Below are 18837 nucleotides of genomic sequence, written 5' to 3' on the forward strand. Positions count from 1 at the left end.
ATATTCTAAAGTTAACCTATATTTACATTTCTGAAATAAACCCAACTCGACCATAATTTATTTATACAGAACTGAATTAGATTTCTTAATATTTTGATTAGAATTTGTGAATCTATTTATGTAAGTGAGTATCTGTACTTTTCCTATCTTGTACTGTTGTCTATTTTTTGGTATCATGGTTAAACTAACTCTGATTTTTTTTTTGCCTCTTTTCCAATTTGCCCTTTTTTGGATTTTTAAACTACTTTAGTTTTTGTCTACTATTTGGAAGTTAGGTACTTTACTTCCTTCAGTGGCTGTCCTTAAATTTTAATCTACATAATAAACTTAATACTAATCTCTTAAACAACACAAGGACTTTAAAATCCCTTTTAACTACTTAACTGTATTCATTAATTTACCATTTTACTTTTTTACATGGTTCTTTTTTTAGTGTTCTATTTCAGTCTTATTTAATCTCCAAATTATTAGTTGTTTATAGACAATGATTGTTTACCATTTACATATTTATCATTGTTTATCCTGCCTTTTTGCAGCCTAGATATGTTTTCCACCTCCTCCCTGAATTTTATCCTGTAAATATTAAATTCCTTAATGAAAGTTTATCTACTGTTGGTAAATTCCATTCTTGGTGGTCTGAGAGTGTCTTTATTCAAAAATTAAGGCAAAATAAAATTTGGCTAATTATGGAATTCTAGGTTAATAGTTCATTTTTGTCAGCCCTTTGAAAATATTACACTAATGCCTTCAGGCTTCAGGATTAGTTTTCTATTACTGCCATAACAAATTAGCACAACTTTAGGGATTTAAAAGAGCACAACTATACTGCTTCATAGTTCTATAGGTCAGAAGTCATGTGTAGGACTCACTGGGCTAAAATCAAATGTTAGCAGGCTTCACTCCTTTCTGGAAGCTTTTGAGTCCATTTCCTTGTTCACTCCAGGTATTGACAGAATTCAGTTCCACGCAGTTAAAGGATTAAGAGCTCAGTTTCCTTGCTGGTTGTCAGTTAAAGGCCACCCTTAGCTCCTAGAAGCTTCTCACTGATCCTTGCACATAGTCTCCTACATCTCTGAACAAGCACAGGGCATCAAACTCTTCTCATGCTGCCATTCCTTAGGTGATTAGATTAGGCCCACCTGGAGAATCCTGGGAACTTTTCCCATCTGAAGGGTAACTTTAATCACATCTGCAAAATGACTTTTGCCATGTAAGGTAATAAATTCACAGATTCAGGAGGTTAAGGTGTGGACATGTTTGCAAGGGCAGAGGGAGGACGTTATACTGCCTACAACAAGAAATATGTTGTTAGTCTAATTGTCGTTCGTTTGTGGGTGACTTGAATGACTGTCCTCTCTGCCTGCTTTTAAGTTCAGCTCTTTGGTGGCCTACAGTTTCAATAGGTTTCTTGGTATGAATTTTGTTTTTTTCCTTATCCTTGTGAACACTGCCTGTTCTCCATCATGTTTTGAAATCTCTGTTAAACATAAGCTCGATCTTTCAGATCAGTCCTCTCACCCTTGGCTCTGTATCACAGTCTCATGCACAGACCTGTGAACACATCAGCCCTCATGTCTAAGCTCCATTCCTGAAAATAGTCACCCCATGACCATTCTTTTTTTTTTTTTTTTTTCCCATGACCATTCTTGATGTAGGCTGTGGAACAGTCCACCCTTGGAAGGAAATACCTGAGGAAGAGGCCCAATCAGGCCCTGGAAAAAGACTTTAAATATTTAGCCAGGAAATTAGAATTTCCAGGTACCTAGTAGGTGGCTTAGAAGTGAGGTGTGCAGGTCCCAAATGGATACATTCTCTTGACCCCATGCATTCCTCACCTTGTGGAGATAGGCATGGCCAGATGGAGGTCAGAGTGAAATCCTCTCAAATTGGAAGTCCATGGTGGGATGCCTCTTGCCCCAAATTCAAGGACAGTACCATATGAGACGATAGATATGCTTCTTTCAAGATGAAGAATGCTGGTTAACGTAGATGAGGAAGAAGTATTCTAGATAAGAGGTTGAGGATAGGAGGGTCAGGAAAGTCTGGAAGTGTAGAGAAATATTGATCTCAGAATAGGAAAGAGACACCTGCTGAGATTAGCTGGCTACTACATGGCAGAAATCTGAAGTCAAGTATGAGCGCAGTCAGCAGATTCAGGCTTTTTAAGAACTCTGCACAAGACACTCTTCGGACTCTGCTCCCAGTATGCTCTATCCTTAATTTACCTAACTTAAAAATTCTTCAGGTCTCAACTTGAGTTTCATTTTCTTTCAGAAGGACTTCCTCCCAACCCCAGATTCATATATCCCTCTCCTCCTCAAATTTTTCCAAAGAATTTGTAATTCCTCTTTGTTATACCAAGTCACACTTGTTAAGCTGTCCATAGCTGCCTTTATGATTATTTAGGTTGGAAGCTTTAGGAAGACATTTGTCTTGTCCAGCATCATATTCCCAGCACCTGGAAAGTGAAACACATCTAGTGACCAAGATATATTGGATGAATTAATAATTTTGCCTCATGGTGCTTGCGTGGCATTGGTTGAAAAAGCTCTACTGATCCAAAAAGGGGTTCAGTAGAATATCAGCCTTCTGGTATCCTTCCACTCCAAATAATTTCATTTTACACATAATTTTCAGAGCCAGTTACTTTAATAAAGGTGTTTATTTTGATATCCAAAGCACTTTGTAAGATTTTCTGGAAAATCTGAAATCATCTTGCTGTCTTAATATATTACACTATTATCATTTTACAAAATAAAAGCATTTGGATTATATACTGGAAAATGTCTTCATTACATATAAAGCATATTTGCTGTTACCTACGGTAAAGAAGATGAAAAGACAACTTGAAGGAGAGGGAATAGTCCTGAAAGTGTTTTAGTTGGTATCGTATCTATCCACCCCAACCCCAAGAGACAGAGACAAAGATGAAGGCACTAAGATGCTGGTTTGTAGCTGAGCCTTCAATCACCCAGTCAGCCCATAAAGACAACCCATTTGACATATTCAAACCATCCTTTGAGTCACCGATGGTTATTATTTGATTAGTTCCTCCAAAGCAAGGTCTTGTTTGTTGTTAAAATAATGTAGAGGTTAATCAACAGAGCTGCCACTTGAGAATATCCCGTAAGACTGCTGTGGAGAGAGCATCATTTGTCTTGAGTGACCCTGTACATGATCCTGGATGCAAGTCCACAAATACTGGGGCACAGCCTGTGTGTTACTAAAAATGACAAAGGTTTCAGGGCTGGAAACATTGTCAACCACACTGTCATAGCTATCTATGGTTCCAGGATACAATGGTGGGGGAACAATATTTAACTGACTACCCTGGCAGAAGAAGCCTGTGAGCACTTCAGCTTCAAACACACAGATCAGCTTATCTGTGGCAGATGTTTTCTTGATCCTGTGTGCTATGTTTTTGAGGTTCTTGGTGAAGTATATTCCAGCTCCATATTTTTGGTCTGATAAGAGAAAAAATATTTAAAGATTATTATGATCTGACAAACTGTATTGCCTATTTGGGTACTAATATGTATTCACTCCCTAGTCCCCCAAATACACACCAGTTCCTGATCTCAAGTCCCTGTGTCTGAAGCAAAGACACCCAAAGTTGTTCAGTGGTGGCAAATTATCACTAATAGGGCTTCTCCGCTGGCTCATTGATAAAGAATCCTCCTGCCAATGCAGGAGATATGGGTTTGACCCCTGATCAGGGAAGATCCCCACGTGCCACAGAGCAACTAGGCCTTTGTGTCACAACTGTGAGCCTATGCTCTGGAGCTGGGAGCTGCAAATACTGAAGCCCACATGCCCTAGAGCCTGTGCTCCTGAGAAGCCACCGTGATGAGAAGCCTGCGCACTGCAACTAGAGAATAGCCCCTGCTTGCTGCAACTAGAGAAAAGCCTGTGCAGCAACAAAGACCCAGGGCAGCTTTCCTGGTATCCCTGAAATCATGCCATGTAATCATTCACCTGCCCCATTAGTTCTGGCCCTCGAGACACACCCACAGTGAGGAACAGAAACGTCTCTAGATCTGCAGCTTGCAGTCACTTTACTGTGTATGAGCAAGTGTCCTAGAGTTTGGATACGATGCCAGGGGCTAAAACCCTGCCTGTCTGTTAGAGAAGATGGCTGAATATTAGAGAAAAAAAGGTGTCAGGTTTACTGGGCCTCAGACACAGTCAAAGCCTGACCCCATCACATCCCAACCCCGCAGCTTGACTTCCGACCAAGCCCTGAGGCAGTTACTGAATGAACTGGTGCTGAAGCTGAAGCTCCAATACTTTGGCTATTGGTTGCGAAGAGCCGACTCATTGGAAAAGACCCTGATGATGGGAAAGATTAAAGGCAAAAGGAGAAAGGGGCGGGAGAGGATGAGATGGTTAGATAGCATCACTGACTCAGTGGACATGAATTTGAGCAAACCCTGGAGAGATAGTGGAGGACAGGGAAGCCTGGCATGCTGCAGTCCATGGGGTTGCAAAGAGTCGGACATGACTGAGCAACTGAACAACAACAAGCATGGTTTATCTAGCAGAGGACACTTCTTTCAGGCACCTGCAGTTAAGCATTCTCACCAGACACATAGGCAAAAGTCACGTTATGAGTAGTATCTCCCCACTGAATCTACTGTCTGATTTGCCTCAAGGTAGTGGCTGTTAAGCTAAAGGCTAGGGAGACGAGCAGAGCACAGAGGCCAGTAGGTAAAAGACTGGAATCTTGAGGCTTAAAGACTAGATGGAGGCAGGATCTTTGGCTGGGTTAAAAAGACACAAACTTGGCCAGAAACAAACAGGCCTCATGCTGCTTAGTTTTTAAAGGAGCTGTATGGCTGAAAAAAACCCCTACAAGTCCAGCTATCAGTAGCCTGGGAACATTCTAGACCCCTGGGGCAAGCCCTGGTAAGCAGTGCACCTAGAAGTGACCAAAGGCAGCGTACAAAATGAAGATTTCCCCGGAGTGCAAACAAGGGTCTTACTTCACTCCCCGAATAGAGTTCTTTCTATTCAGCAGCATGTGGTTAGCGGTACAGACCAGTGACTTGAATGTTTTCCTTCTCCCCTTTCGAAATGGGGAGTTCTTATTGCAATTTTCCTGCTCGCTCTCACATCATTATACAATGAGTGTATCAGGACAATTGCTTTGCCTCTAAGCTTTAAGAGAAGACTGCCTGAACTTGAGACTGAGGAAACAAGATGAGTGTTTGGGACTGTCTTCCTTGGGAGAATGGTGTGTGTCTTAGCTGTTTGGAGAAGAAATATATATAGTTATTGGGTAGGCAACTAGCAGTACCTGTCACAGAACTGAAAAGCAGGCACTTGCTGGATTTGGAAAATAGAAGGATCTTGATGTTTTTAGAGTAGTTTAAGTTAAAATAGAAGGAGCAGTGGTGGAGTGCAGAAAAGCCAGTTACAATGGGTTTAGGAGCAAATGGGAGTCATGAATTTTTAAGACTTTGCCAATGAAAGGACCATACTGATTATCACTTTCCTGGTTATACTCAAAAACTTCTTGGTGGGGATTCATTTATCAGTTTGTATTCCCAGGTGAAAAATTGTTCATATTTAATTTTTACCCTACGTATTGCTTATGTTTTCTCTGGGGCAAAGAGAAGATGATTCCCAGACCCTTTGCTTTCCAGAAATCAAGACTTGGAGTAGGCTCTACAACAAGGATCATGCTACATATTTGAAAGGTAAAGATCAAGAGCTACATCTTTAATGGACCAGGCAAAATCAAGCTGCATTGCCAGGTATCCTCTTTGATGGCTACAAAAACTTCTTACCTTCATCTGGAGAGATTTAAAGTGGAAAATACAGAGGTAAAATATGCAATATTTTTGTATAACTGAGACATAGAAGCTACTATACATAGGACTCCCATAACTGGGAAGGAACTTAAAATATTCATTTCACCCGCCAGATGATGCCTAATTCATTCCCTAGCAGCTACAGGAAATGAAAAGGATGGAAGAGAAAAGATCAACTTTATTAAATTCAGGAAAATGCTCTTTTAATTAAGGAGGAAGATGGTTTGGTACTGTTGATAATTTTTTGTCAAGATAAGAGAAGAAAAAAAAGCTCCAGGGTGCTCTCTGTAGAGAGGCCACAAACACAGAAAGGGGAAAAACAGTGAATTGTAGCTCTTACTGCAAACACTTTCATCAAAATAAAACCCACCAGCCACAAAATACATAAAAGATAAATTTTAAATATTACCCTTTCCAAATGACTTTACCACTAAATCCCAGGTGTAAATGACGCCCTCACTGAAGCAACAGTGCCATTAGTGGTGAGTCACCTGCTGATGTCTGCTCACCAACTCCCACATACAGTAACCCAACTATGAGGGGCTGACACCTACCGCAGGGCATGGAGTACACTCGGTGAAAGCCGACTCTGCATACCATTTTGCAGAACTGATGTGGGACTTGCTGAAACAACCTGTAGCTCACAGGTTTTCCAGAGGGTCTCCCTTCCATCATTTTCTTCCTTTCTTGGAAGGCAGCCATGAGAAGCACATTGTCTATCTTCTCTACCTACAGCCCAAGGAAATGAAAAACTGAAAAAGATGCTGGAGAAATGCTACTTAAACTGCCTGATACTGTGTTTATTTATTTATTTATGTGTTTATTACTTTGCATGTGATATGCTTTTCATATAAAGTTACAGAAGAGTCTCTCCTGACTCCAACTTTCTCCTATTTTGACTTCTATCTCTTCAAAATTCCCTATCCCTTCTTTAATAAAAACTCACTGAGCTGTCTCTATGTGCCAGGAACTAGTAATGAAATGGACAAGTGCAGACACAGTCTTTGCTGTCCTAAAGCTTATAGTTTAGTGACAGATTAAAAATAGGTAAACAATTACAATACAGTGTGATAAATGCTTCTTTTATCATATATATTTTATGTGATGTATATACACATATATTTTATGTAATAAAACATTTTGTTTCAAGATAGGCAGATAGTTTTTCTCTGAGTCTTGATCTATGCTTCTATACATCCTAACATCATTTTTTCTACCACTTGATTCCAACAATACCCCTCATCCCTACCCATCCCTGCCGTCCTTTCAGACGAACTCCTAGGATTGCAGGACAATGAGCAACTAGCTTAGTCATCAGTGGGCAAGTTTTTCTTCTGGCTGTGGAACCAAATGATAGCAAGATGAGTCAAATTCTTCCCTTAATTAAGTATACCTTTATAACTCGCAAACCACAGTCTTCAAACTGTTTTTTTTTATCCTGAATTTCTGGAGCTGAAAGCGTTAGCCATTTCAGAAATGTATTTTCCTTCATTTGATTCTGGTTTTCTGGTTGCTGATCAGTGTGCTGCCCTAAAAGTAAGTAACATAAAACTTTGTCTCAGTGATCTATGAGAGGAAAAGGTTTGTAAAGAGATTAAATGAGGGAATTTCCTGGTGGTTCAGTGGTTAGGACTTGGTGTATCTACTGCCAGGGCCTGGGTTCAATTTCTGGTTGAGAAACTAAGTTCCCAAAAGCAGCACAGCCCAGCCAAATAAATAAATAAGCAGAAATTTGATGAAATAAATTATAAAAATTTGGAGGAGAAGATTAGCAGTTTAATTTGTATGCCTCGTGTATTTACAGCATGCAATGACAGCTACAATTCCATGAGAAATCATAGGATAAAATGGGGGGTGGGTAATAAATTTGTCCCCAGACTGATTTAGATTATGAAGTTGAGAGGATAAGAGGAAAAAGAGCATTAATATATATTTTCTCTATCAATGCCATAATGATGACATATAGTTGTTTTGCTAATAGGAAATGTTTATATTTCTAGCCAGGATGCCAATCAACAAAAAAAGACAAACATAAGAAAATATTAAGGAGTGATGGAAAACAATAAGACATTTATGTAACACTTCAAAGTTTTCACAACAGTTTCATATCTCTACCTCATTTGAGTATTACAACACCACCACTGAAATAATTAACACAATTTTACAAAGAGGAAAATAGAAACTCAGATTAGTTAAGTGACTTGCTCAATAACACAAAGTTAGTAAGTACAGACCTAAGGTTATAAACCTGGTTTCCCCAGTGCTTTCTGTAAGGGGCAAGGCAGAATATTTAATACATATGTTATTCATATGCCACCCAGCCAAGGCCAACAAAATTTGGAGATTGAGTTTATGATGTAATGTCTTTCCTACCTTCCTTCCTTTCCCCTCTTTTTCTTCCTTCTTTCCTTCCTTAATTTCTTTCCTTCATTCCAATTTTACATTTAAGGGACAACCACTTATTGCCCAAAGGAGCTCCTCATTGGACTAAATATCTATACATGAGTGAACAAATGAAAACCCACCAAAAGGCTTCTTTTCTTTCAGTTTACTTTCTTTTTGACATAAGACTGAATATACTAAAATGACCTAATCCCCAGCACATTATGTAATTGAGTATGCTCAATTTAACCACAAAAAAAATGTTATAAATTCAGAGAAACTCATAGAGAGGGCCAAGTTGTAACTCTGGAAAGCAAGAGAGCAGGAGGGACATAACTCCATAGCAGAGAACTCCCATGCCAGGACATTTCAAAGGAAGAGTCTGTAAGTTAAATGTGGAGAGTTGTATAGCGGAAACCAATACAACACTGTAAAGCAATTATTCTCCAGTGAAAAATGAAAAAAAAATAAGATCATAGCAATCACTGTACAACTCTGTATATATACTAAAATCCATTGAATTGTATACTTTAAATGAATGAACTTCATGGTATATAAATTATGTGTTAACAAAATTATTTAAAAATTGAGGTAACTTCCAAAATGAAATACACTAAGTGGCAAATGACAAAAAAAAAAATCTGGAGAGTAATGACTCACATTTATCAAGTATAATATTGTTGCCATTGTTTAGCCACTAATTAGTGTCCTACTCTATGCCACCCCATGGACTGCAGCACACCAGGCTTCCCAGTTCTTCACTATCTCCCCGAGTTTGCTCAAACTCATGTTCATTGAGTCAGTGATGCCGTCCAACCATCTCAGAGTTCAGCAAACATTTACTGAGTTCCTATTACATGCCAGGCACTGGGCTGAGCACTGGAAACTCAAAGATCCACAAACTCCTGCTATCAGGAACACTCACCAGGAAAGATTAAAAGAGCACCATTAAAGAGGAGATGCCTAACTTCTATTATTTAAAACATACTGTTCATGTGGACAGCTGATGTTCCCTGTAGTAAGAACTCATTTCAAAATTGTCCATTTTGTTAATGAAGATCTTAACCTGATTAGAAGGGGCTGAGGGTTTATGAACCTCTGAAACACTGCTGTGGAATAATATGCTTAGTCACCAACTGCCAAAAAATGCCACCTTGCAGCACAGCAGGGGACTTACATGACTAAATTGCCAGTAGCTGGGAAAGTAGGCCAACTTTATGAATGAACTTAATGTCACAAGCTTTATAGGCGATCAGTATTATTTTCAATCTTGTTCTCTTAAGAAGTATCAATGTCAGTTTAAAGACCCACATTCACTACATTTCAAAAGCTCAGTAGAAATCATAATATTGGGTCTCATTCTTGAATATTACTTTTGTCCGTGTTTTTCGACACTGGGTTTTCTGTGGAATATAGACTCAACATTTATTGTGAACTCCCACTCACTTCGACTATATCTGCCTGAACTATTTTTACAAACACATGCCGAAAATAAGGTATTCTTTGGAATTATACATCTGAATTTTTGTACTAAATTCATTCTCCACATTACAACCAATGATCTTTCTAAAATACAAGTTTGACCTTGTCTTTGCTTAAAATCATTCAAGGTTCTCCACGTATTTCAAGAAAAACTTTGAATATTTTCATGTGGTTTATAAAGTCTTGCATAACCTAGGCCTAGCGATGGTCTGATTTCTTGAAAGTTCTTTCTTTGTTTACTAACTCCCACCTAGTCTTCACTTCTCCGTTTGCAACACTTCCCCCTTACGGCCCAAGTCTGGGTCAGGCACCTCACCCAGTTGTGTCCACAGCACTTTCACCTTCCTGTTTCATAACTAACCTGCTTAAATTAGTCAAATAAATGAAAAAATTAGCCTCAGTCTCCCAAGGCAATATTTTTAATGGTATAATTTCCCAGTGAGCTCTAGGACTAAGTTAAAGGATCTCTTGAGACCCAAAGACTCACAGTTATCTTGATGGATTTTGCCCCATTGAATGAGTGATGCTTGACTGGATCTCACAGTATCGATGAACAATTGATGCTGGTGAGAAGGCTCAGAGTAAGTAATTTTAGGGCTCTTAACTCTGCCAGCAATAAATAACTACAATAAAACTCAAAGAAATGAATTAAATAAGTGGAATGTGTTTGTATCTGAATGTTCCATCTGCAGAATTAGGGATGTACTTTTTTTTCCTAGAGCCTAGGCTTGGGATACCCTGGGTTTTGCATGTAGTTGCCTCTTAGGCAATCCATGTCATCATCAGTAAATCCAATTGTGTATGTGTGTGTGTGTGTGTGTGTGTGTGTGTTTTCATTTACTAATAATTAACCTTGCTGGTAGAGTCAAAAAATGGTTATAAAAGTTTATGGCCTTTTATGGTTACCAAGCAAAAAAAAAAAGTTTATGGCCTAAAACAGACCCAGCATAGTTTGTTCTCTCTTCTTCCATTCTTTCTCTCACCCACTTACATATATGAATGCTCACACTCAAAAGCTGGAAGAGCTGACTTTCTAATTTAATAGAAAGTTACTCACCTGACAAGCTCCAAAGGACTTGCTCCTTTGTTCTTGCCATTTCCTCTTGAACTTTACATAGCATCTGTTCAATGTTTATAACTGCCTCAATGAGGTCAGCCGGAGCTCCTCTAATCTCTAAATGTGCCTTTCCCAGGGTGACAATCTCTGAGATAGAGATGCATAAGGTTTTCTGAAGCAGAGACAAATCATCGTGTTCCTTTTTTCCAAAGTAGAGGATGTGCTTGTCCTCAATGATGTGGCACTCCTTGGAGCTCAGTATCCTCTGGATCCAGGCTTTGGCCTCATCTATCTTTTCCCAGTAGGATCCCATCAGACTGATGACAGGAAATCTGTTTTCTTTCTTCTCTCTGGTCTCCTGGGGGACTGAAAACACTATCATAAGAAACTACAGAAGGCAGGTGGGTTTTAAACCACCATAGCCAGTGTTTGCCCTAAGCATCCTTAACAGTAGCAGCTTCAATTAAGTACCTATCTCTGAGAGCTGTGTTGGGTACAAAGAAAATCTAAAAACATAGCTTAGAGTCTCCTTGGGAACACAGAGTTTATCATGTCTTGCCCCTGCTGTGTTGCTTTGATCAATTTACAGATGAGCTCACCTTGTAATCTCATCCTAGATGTTAACCAACAATTATTTCTTACTAGATAGGATTTTCTGTAAACTCTTATTACCGCCAGGTTTAAAATCAGACATCTCTGAAAACCATAGAACTTAGAATGAAAATTGTTTTTTAAAAAATGACATGTATTTCTGATTATAAAAAATATACATGTTTACTATGGAAAAATTGGAAATTATCAGAGTATAATGAAAGAAAGAAATACCCATAATTTCATAACCTGAGATTCCTTTTTATATCTTACCTGTTTTATGACAGGACATTTTGCAACTCCATAACCAGCATTTGGAGCTTTATAGCTACTGCTACTGAACACAGTATATATTGCACCAGAAAAGGAAATGGAACTCATTTCCGATGCACCCACTGTACCTCTCTCCACAATCTGCCTCCACAGGAGAAAAGATTTATACAAAGAAGAATCTCTGATAGATTAGAGTGACTGAATCCAAACTGAAAAAAAGGAGGGAGGCCAATGGACTAGCTAAGAGGGAATTGCTAGATGAAGCAGTATCTAGAATACATAAAGAATTCCCTCAAATTATTAAGAAAAACAAGCAAACCAGTAGCCAGTTGGGCAAAAGATTTCATAGAAAAGGAAATATAAATGGCCCATATATGTGTGAAAATATGCCCATCTTCTTTGATAATCAGGGAAATGAAAAATAACCAGATTGGCAAAAATTCTAAGTCTGACAATATCAAGAGTTTGGGAGAACATATAGAGCAACTGGAATTCCTATATATTCATGACAGATGTAAAACTGGGACAACCACTCCTATAATTATATTATTTAAAGAAACTTTTGCAGTTGTTTATCAGAAGATGTGCACGAGGAGTTCACAAAAAACTAGAAACTACCCAGATGTCCTTCAACGATGGAATATCATAGCAATGAAATGGAGTTTTTAGCTACATGGATGAATCTCAGAGACATATTTTGAGGGGGAAAAAGTAAGTTGAACACTTACTATTTCTAGGCATTATTCTAAGTACTTTATATGTATTCTGTTTCCAATTCTCACAGTCCTATGAGATGGGTAGGTACTATTCGTATTTTCCATATTACAAATGAGGAAATTGATTCAGAAATATTATTTAGTAACATGCCCATAGTTATAGGACTAAGTGGTGTCCAGGAAGCTTGTAGATGCAGGCAGCCTGACTACAGTGCTCAAAATCTTGCTTCCCAGTGAGTGACCTCAGGATCTCATTAGCGGTCATTAGCATCTTTTCCACTCATATAGTAACTGGGTGGTATCAGGAGCTATGAAGAAGTACCAGGACACACCTAGAAGTAGAAGGGGGAGAATGGCCTCCCTCTGGTAACAATAAAAGCCAAAGTTTTATACAACTGTAAGAAATGACAAGAGATTCTTAAATCGATGACATACTTTAAAAAAAAACAAACCCTTGTTCTATTTGGGAGTTTATATTACTTTTTAGGAGAAAATTTTAAAAATACATGGTGATATTTCATTTATCCATCATTATCAGGAGAGAAGAGTTGCTCTTCCAGGTAACTAAATTGTTCAAAACACTAATGGAGTCTCTTTCAGCACCAAAACATATTTCATTTTATTGGTTAGTTTAATATTTATAATGGAAGCGTACTTCTCTGCCTCCCTAAATAGTCCAACTTTTCCTTAATTATCTGAGATCATCATCATTAATGTCAGTTATTAACCTGTGCTATAATTCCTTTACAGATATCCTCAAGAATTACTGAAGTAAATGGCAATGCCTGGCCCCATTTTTCAGATTCATGATATAGGGACATTTGTATGTTCCTCTTCCATATTATTGCCTCCTAAAACTCCTCCTATCTAGGTTCCCTACATTCACTGTGGTTTCCCAAATATGCACAACGTTTGTTTGCTTCTGTGAGTTTTCTTCACTTTGGGTGCCCTAACCCCACCAACCCAACTCTGGCCATTGAAAAATCTTGCCAGGGTTGGGAAGGGAGGCTAAAAAGGGAGGGGATATGTGTATATATATATGTGTGTGTGTGTATATATATGTATATATATTTAATTATGACTGATTCACATTGACATATAGCAGAAACCACCACAACACTGTAAAGCAATTATCCTCCAATAAAATTAAGTTTAATAACAATAAAAAAGATTCTGTAAGAAAAAAGAAAAATTTTGCCATCCTCAAAGCACAGCTTAGAACTGTCTTGTCCATGAATTCATTCTTGCACCCTTCCAGCTACAGGGCATCCCTCCCTCTTCTAGGTCACCTGAGGAGTTTGTCCATCAGATTCTCATTCATTATTTATCCCCTGGCCTTTGTTTAATGCTGCATAATTTACAGAACATTTTTACATATATAATCTCCAGTTATTCTCACCACACTGTCATTATCATCATTATACAGATAGATAAATGGGCTCATAAGAGGTGCATTCACAGGCCAGAGCTCTTAAAGTTCCCTTTTCTTCATTTTCAACACTGCTGGACACTGAACGTCCATAAGTTAACTCCTGTATTAAAGGGAATAAGCAAATCATCTTGATCTGAATGGAAAATATCCTAAAAGTTTCTATTGCTGGTTGAATGTATGGGGTTCTTAACATCTATAGAATGTTGTGGATTACAAATTTATTTCAGGGGACTTCCCTGGCAGTCCATTTTTGAAGACGCTGTTCTTCCACTGCAGGAGGTACAGGTTCGATCCCTGGTCAGGGAAATAAGATCCCACATATTGCCCAGCACAGCCAAAAAATTAAAAATATATAAATAAATCTACTTTTTTAAAAAAGACTATTTCAGAACTATGTATCTAAATTGTCATGACACAATTCCATCTCAGTCTACTCAAACTCCTCTAAAGGAATGAAGTTATAAGACAAAGTTAATTCTTCTCCAACAACAACCAGGACTAGTTTAATCCAGTGATTCCCAAATCTGGTTCAGCAGCCAAACTGACCAGGAAGCACTGAAAAATATACATGCTTGGCCCAGACCCTGAGTTCCTGAATTAGAATCTGTAGAGTTGGGCCATACATATTTTTATTTGTTTTTTAAAGTTTCCATCATGATCCCACTGATTACTCAGGGTGACTAGCATTGGGTTAATCTACTTATTATTATCTGGTATTACTGAGATGTATTTTCTATGATTACTAATGAATAACCCTATTTAGACACCACTCCATTCAAAACAGAAAGACTAACTGGTTTAGTAAGCTCATGAAAAAATAGAGCCAGCTTTTTGTGAATGAACTACCCACACTGTGGATTACCTACTGTGACTGTAACTTAGCCTCTCTCTGTTCATATCATGAAACTAGGATGAGCAAAAATAGAATCGTGGCCAGGTATAGAGCACACAGGTATCCAGGCAGGAGCACAATGAAACATATGTGGCTTATGTATTCATCTTCTCCCCTCCATTACTTCAGATGATCAAGAATAGAATGAGTCTACGGTGGGAGACTATATTTCTAGACCCATGAGTTTCTTACTCACCACCAGGGTAATTGTTGGGACCCTGCAGCTTGAACTTATTCTTTTCCATTTCAGCACTGAAAGCCTGCAAGAAGCAAAACAGAGCAGAGAGTCCTAAGTGGGGCTTTTAGCTACTGTCATTAAAATCCCTCTCTTTACTTGCACTCGCCATACCTGACCTCACCCACTCTGTCATCCCCTATTCCCACTGTCACAAATCTAAAGCAACCTTTAAGAAAGTCCTCGGGAACAGCCAATGCAGCACTACAATCTATTAGAACATATAGGGGAAACAAGTATAGGAAAAATGGAAAGGAAAAACTCTTAAAATCTGGCATAAAAAAAGGAGAATGTACATCCCAAAGCAAAATATAATCATTCATAGATATTAATGCCCTGCTACCATGGGGTTGCAAAGAGTCAGGCATGACTGAGCACACACACACCCCACAACAATGACAAATTATATATTAGGCACTGAACTAAAGGTGTGGATATATCACTGAAGAAGACAAATAGTGGCAGATGTTCTTGTAATCAATAAAACAAATTCATTTTTAAAAGTTATATGCATACCACACTGTAGTTTGATCAATTTTTATAAAGTGCTTAAAATTGTACCCAGGCTATTGTAAATATTCAAGATGTTAGCTATTGTTTTAATTATTATTATATGACAGTATGCACACAGAGATTTATGTATATTGCCATGTAGATCCTTTATCATAGTATCCATTTGAAAAAACTCATCTCTCCTGGGGTTTGGAACCACCATGCACAGGGTCTTCTTTGTTTAAAGTTGATGCAATTGGCAGTAATTCTTCATTGAAAAAGATGGTAGATAATGAAGTAAAGTCTAGAATCTTCATTTCATCTGAACTTTAATAATGAAGTTTCTTAACCTGAGGCAGTTTTTCTTCAAAAATTATATTTGCAATTGCTATTTCAAGAGCAAAAAAGCCCTCATATTTATTTAGTACCTGGAGTGGTCATAACAGGGAGGAGCTTCCCTGCCCTCCAAAATAAACAAGATAATATTATCTGCTGATAAATGGACTAACAATAGCTGTCAAACACAAAATGGATACAAATCAGCTTTTTTCCAAATTCACTTAAAGTCAGTAGGCATTCCTGGGTTAGAAATCAATGAGGCAAGGCTTCTGAATTGAAAATGAAAGAAAACTGTAACTTAATCAGGACCAAAAATTTAGAAGGTGTGGATAACAAGCAGTTTGGAAATGCAGATCCAAATAGCAAGAACTTGGCAGTTTTCCCAGTTCTGTCCACAAAAGACCAACAACTCGTGTGAAGAATGTGAGGAGTGTTCCTAGTAAGGAGTTTCTTATTCTGAGATGTAATGTCTGGCACAAGGTAGATATGCAACACATATTTGTTAAATAACCAAATGAAGGACTATCCATTGCCTTTTGTACATACTCAGCACCACCCAGGAGCCTTATCATCATGAAATACTAATGAACACGGTATATAGGTCAGCTGGGGAGTTATTTGCTCATTGTTATTCATGAATTGGAAATTCATCAGTGTGTGAACATAAGTATCACTTTATTGTGAGTTCAGTATACGCTGGTCTTCCTGAGCCAGGTCAACTCTAGATGTCTGACAAATCCATTCTCTGGACTGTAGGAACCTTGCCAAGGTAATGCCCCCCGTGAAGTGTACAAACTACCCTCTGTTCTTTCTGAACATAAAGTCCTTGTTGAAAGACTCATTTAGGAGGAAAAGATGTGCTTAGAAAAAGACTAGAGGTGTATACATATGTGTATGCACATGTCACACTTCCACATGGATATTATGTAGTAAGTAAGTGTTAGTCACTCAGTTGTGTCCGACTCTTTGTGATCCCATGGACTATATAGCCCGCCAGGCTCCTCTGTCCATGGGATTTCCCAGGCAAGAATACTAGAGTGGTTGCCATTTCCTTCTCCAGGGGATCTTCCCAACCCAGGGATTGAACACGAGTCTCCTGCATTGCAGGCAGATTCTTTACCATGTGAGCCACTAGGGAAGCCCTAAAATGTAGTGTTAACACTGAAAAAAGCCTGAAGGAATGGTCATTGTTCAGGGTACAATATAAGTTACTTTTTAAGATAATCTTCTCCTTTGAGTCACAAAACTGAAAGCTGTATCATCCTTCATGATATTTTTTTCCCTATATTTTTGTTTAGTGTTTCAGAACACAGGCTTTAGGGTCAGACCAACAGACAGAGGTTGGACTCTTGGCTCAGCCACTGGTCTAGGTATGTACATATTAATCTCTGGTCCCACTTGTAAGATGGAGATGACAATAAGGGCTAGCTTCTTCTTGGCACAGTACCTGGCTGATGTAACTCATGGCAACTACTTTTGTTATTGGCCCCCAGGGGAGCTCTCAGACCATGGTTTTCTGTATTGTTGAACTGCCATTTACATTTTTGCTTGTATGTTGATGAGCACAAGCACTTTCTTTTCTGGTGGTGGTTTAGTTGCTAAGTCGTGTCCAACTCTTGTGATCCCATGGACTGTAGCCTGCCAGGCTCCCCTGTCCATGGGATTCTCCAGGCAAGAATACTGAAGTGGGTTGCCATTTCCTTCTTCAGGGGATCTTCCCAATCCAGGAATCAAACCCAGGTCTCCTACAATCAGGAGGATTCTTTACTGACTGAGCTTTACTGAGTCTTTACTGATGAGGGAAGCTCCACTTTCTTTTCTAGTTGTGGCTAATTCCTCTTATAGGGATATGGTGCTTTATGGACAGTCCAGGGATGTATTCTGAGCACCCATCTGGGCCTAGTAATAGTCCTCTGCAGTGGGTGGTGGGTGGAATTGGTGAACTTCATTGGAATGACAGGATGTTTAATTTTGTCAAGAAGATAAGCTGTATCACTGGGTAATTCACCAGTTTTGCAGGTCAGCTGTGGATGAGACAGTGGTGTACTAGAGCTGGCTTACACAGGCTCATGAGACTCCACGGTGAATGTCTCTTTCCAATTCCTCCTTTGGGGATGTAACATAGATAGCTTGAGGTCAGCAATGGAAATCAGCTAACACTACAAACCTCCCCCATCTAGCAAGGCAGCAAGAGGAATAAAAACATTTACACTTGTTCCAGGAAAGCACAAACTAGAACAAGTCTAAGCTTGTTTTCTTGTAGAGAGAGAAAATGGCAACTACCCACATGGAGACAGGCTGGAAAGTGGGAAAGAGAAGGGGAGGAGCAAAGGACCCCACAAAACTCGGAGGTTGCGTACCTTTAAGGAGCAGAGGGAAGAATAAATGCCAACAAAGGACAAGAGAAAAGCTAGGTAGTGGGGTAGACATGGCTTCTACAATGACATTCCTTACTAGGTCAGAGGTGAATGATTTATAAAAATTAAATTTCACCAAGTTAGATCATCATCATGCTCCACAGCACTTAACAAAACCTGTATCTTACTTTGGAGATACTAAATAGATGTTGTTGAGTAAATGTATGTGAATGAACCACAGGACATTTCTAAGATATTAACTTACCTTATATGTCTCCAATTCTTTGGGGAAGATCACAAACTTTACAGCTAATTGTTGCAAATTTTGTCTGGCAAATATTAAAACTTCATTAAACATAATCTCTGCTGCTTCACTCTTCTTCATACCAGTGGTTCCAGTCCCAAAGGCAGGAAAGGAAATGGAAGTCATATTTAGTTCAAGGCATTTTTCCAAGCATTTCTTCATCGCAGCTTTCAATGGCTATAGGAAAAACACAAATTTAAGATTAGTATTTTGAGTCAAAAATAAGACTTCACTTACCCACTTACCCTTTAATCCTGCCCATATTTTATAACACCAACCTCCACTATTCCTCAGGGCCATGCCCATGCCTCCTCAGAGAACAGGAAAGGTAGCACTCCATAGGGGACCCATTACAGCTGTAAGGTTAGATGATGAGAAATGAAAGGGTTGAGAAACTGAAGTGACTGACTGGTATATTTTGTGCCATTCAGGACATTTGGGCATCGGGATTGCCCTCAATTTATGTAGCCTT

The 18837-nt window shown here is 38.8% G+C and overlaps 2 protein-coding genes across 7 annotated transcripts in view; both read right to left on the bottom strand.

The window, feature by feature from the left end:
- MIX23 (mitochondrial matrix import factor 23) overlaps positions 1-18837 on the bottom strand; it is a 263993-nt gene that overhangs the window by 158450 nt on the left and 86706 nt on the right. The window lies entirely within an intron of this gene.
- The window catches only part of PARP9 (poly(ADP-ribose) polymerase family member 9), a 31005-nt gene continuing 13407 nt past the window's right edge, over positions 1240-18837 (bottom strand). For 2 of the 5 annotated variants that reach the window (XM_055568379.1, XM_055568380.1), the window contains exons 6-11: positions 18327-18542; positions 14835-14898; positions 10735-11100; positions 7207-7343; positions 6368-6542; positions 1240-3464 (exon numbers count right to left, since the gene is read on the bottom strand). In XM_055568379.1, coding sequence (XP_055424354.1) covers positions 3094-3464; positions 6368-6542; positions 7207-7343; positions 10735-11100; positions 14835-14898; positions 18327-18542 — 1329 coding nt within the window. In that variant the 3' untranslated portion in view covers positions 1240-3093. The remainder of the gene's footprint in view (positions 3465-6367; positions 6543-7206; positions 7344-10734; positions 11101-14834; positions 14899-18326; positions 18543-18837) is intronic. The other 3 variants (XM_055568381.1, XM_055568382.1, XM_055568384.1) reach the window with 2 other exon arrangements.

The sequence above is a fragment of the Bubalus kerabau genome, chromosome 2 (genome assembly GCF_029407905.1).
Source record: "Bubalus kerabau isolate K-KA32 ecotype Philippines breed swamp buffalo chromosome 2, PCC_UOA_SB_1v2, whole genome shotgun sequence".
In the NCBI taxonomy this organism is placed as follows: Eukaryota; Metazoa; Chordata; class Mammalia; order Artiodactyla; family Bovidae; genus Bubalus; species Bubalus kerabau.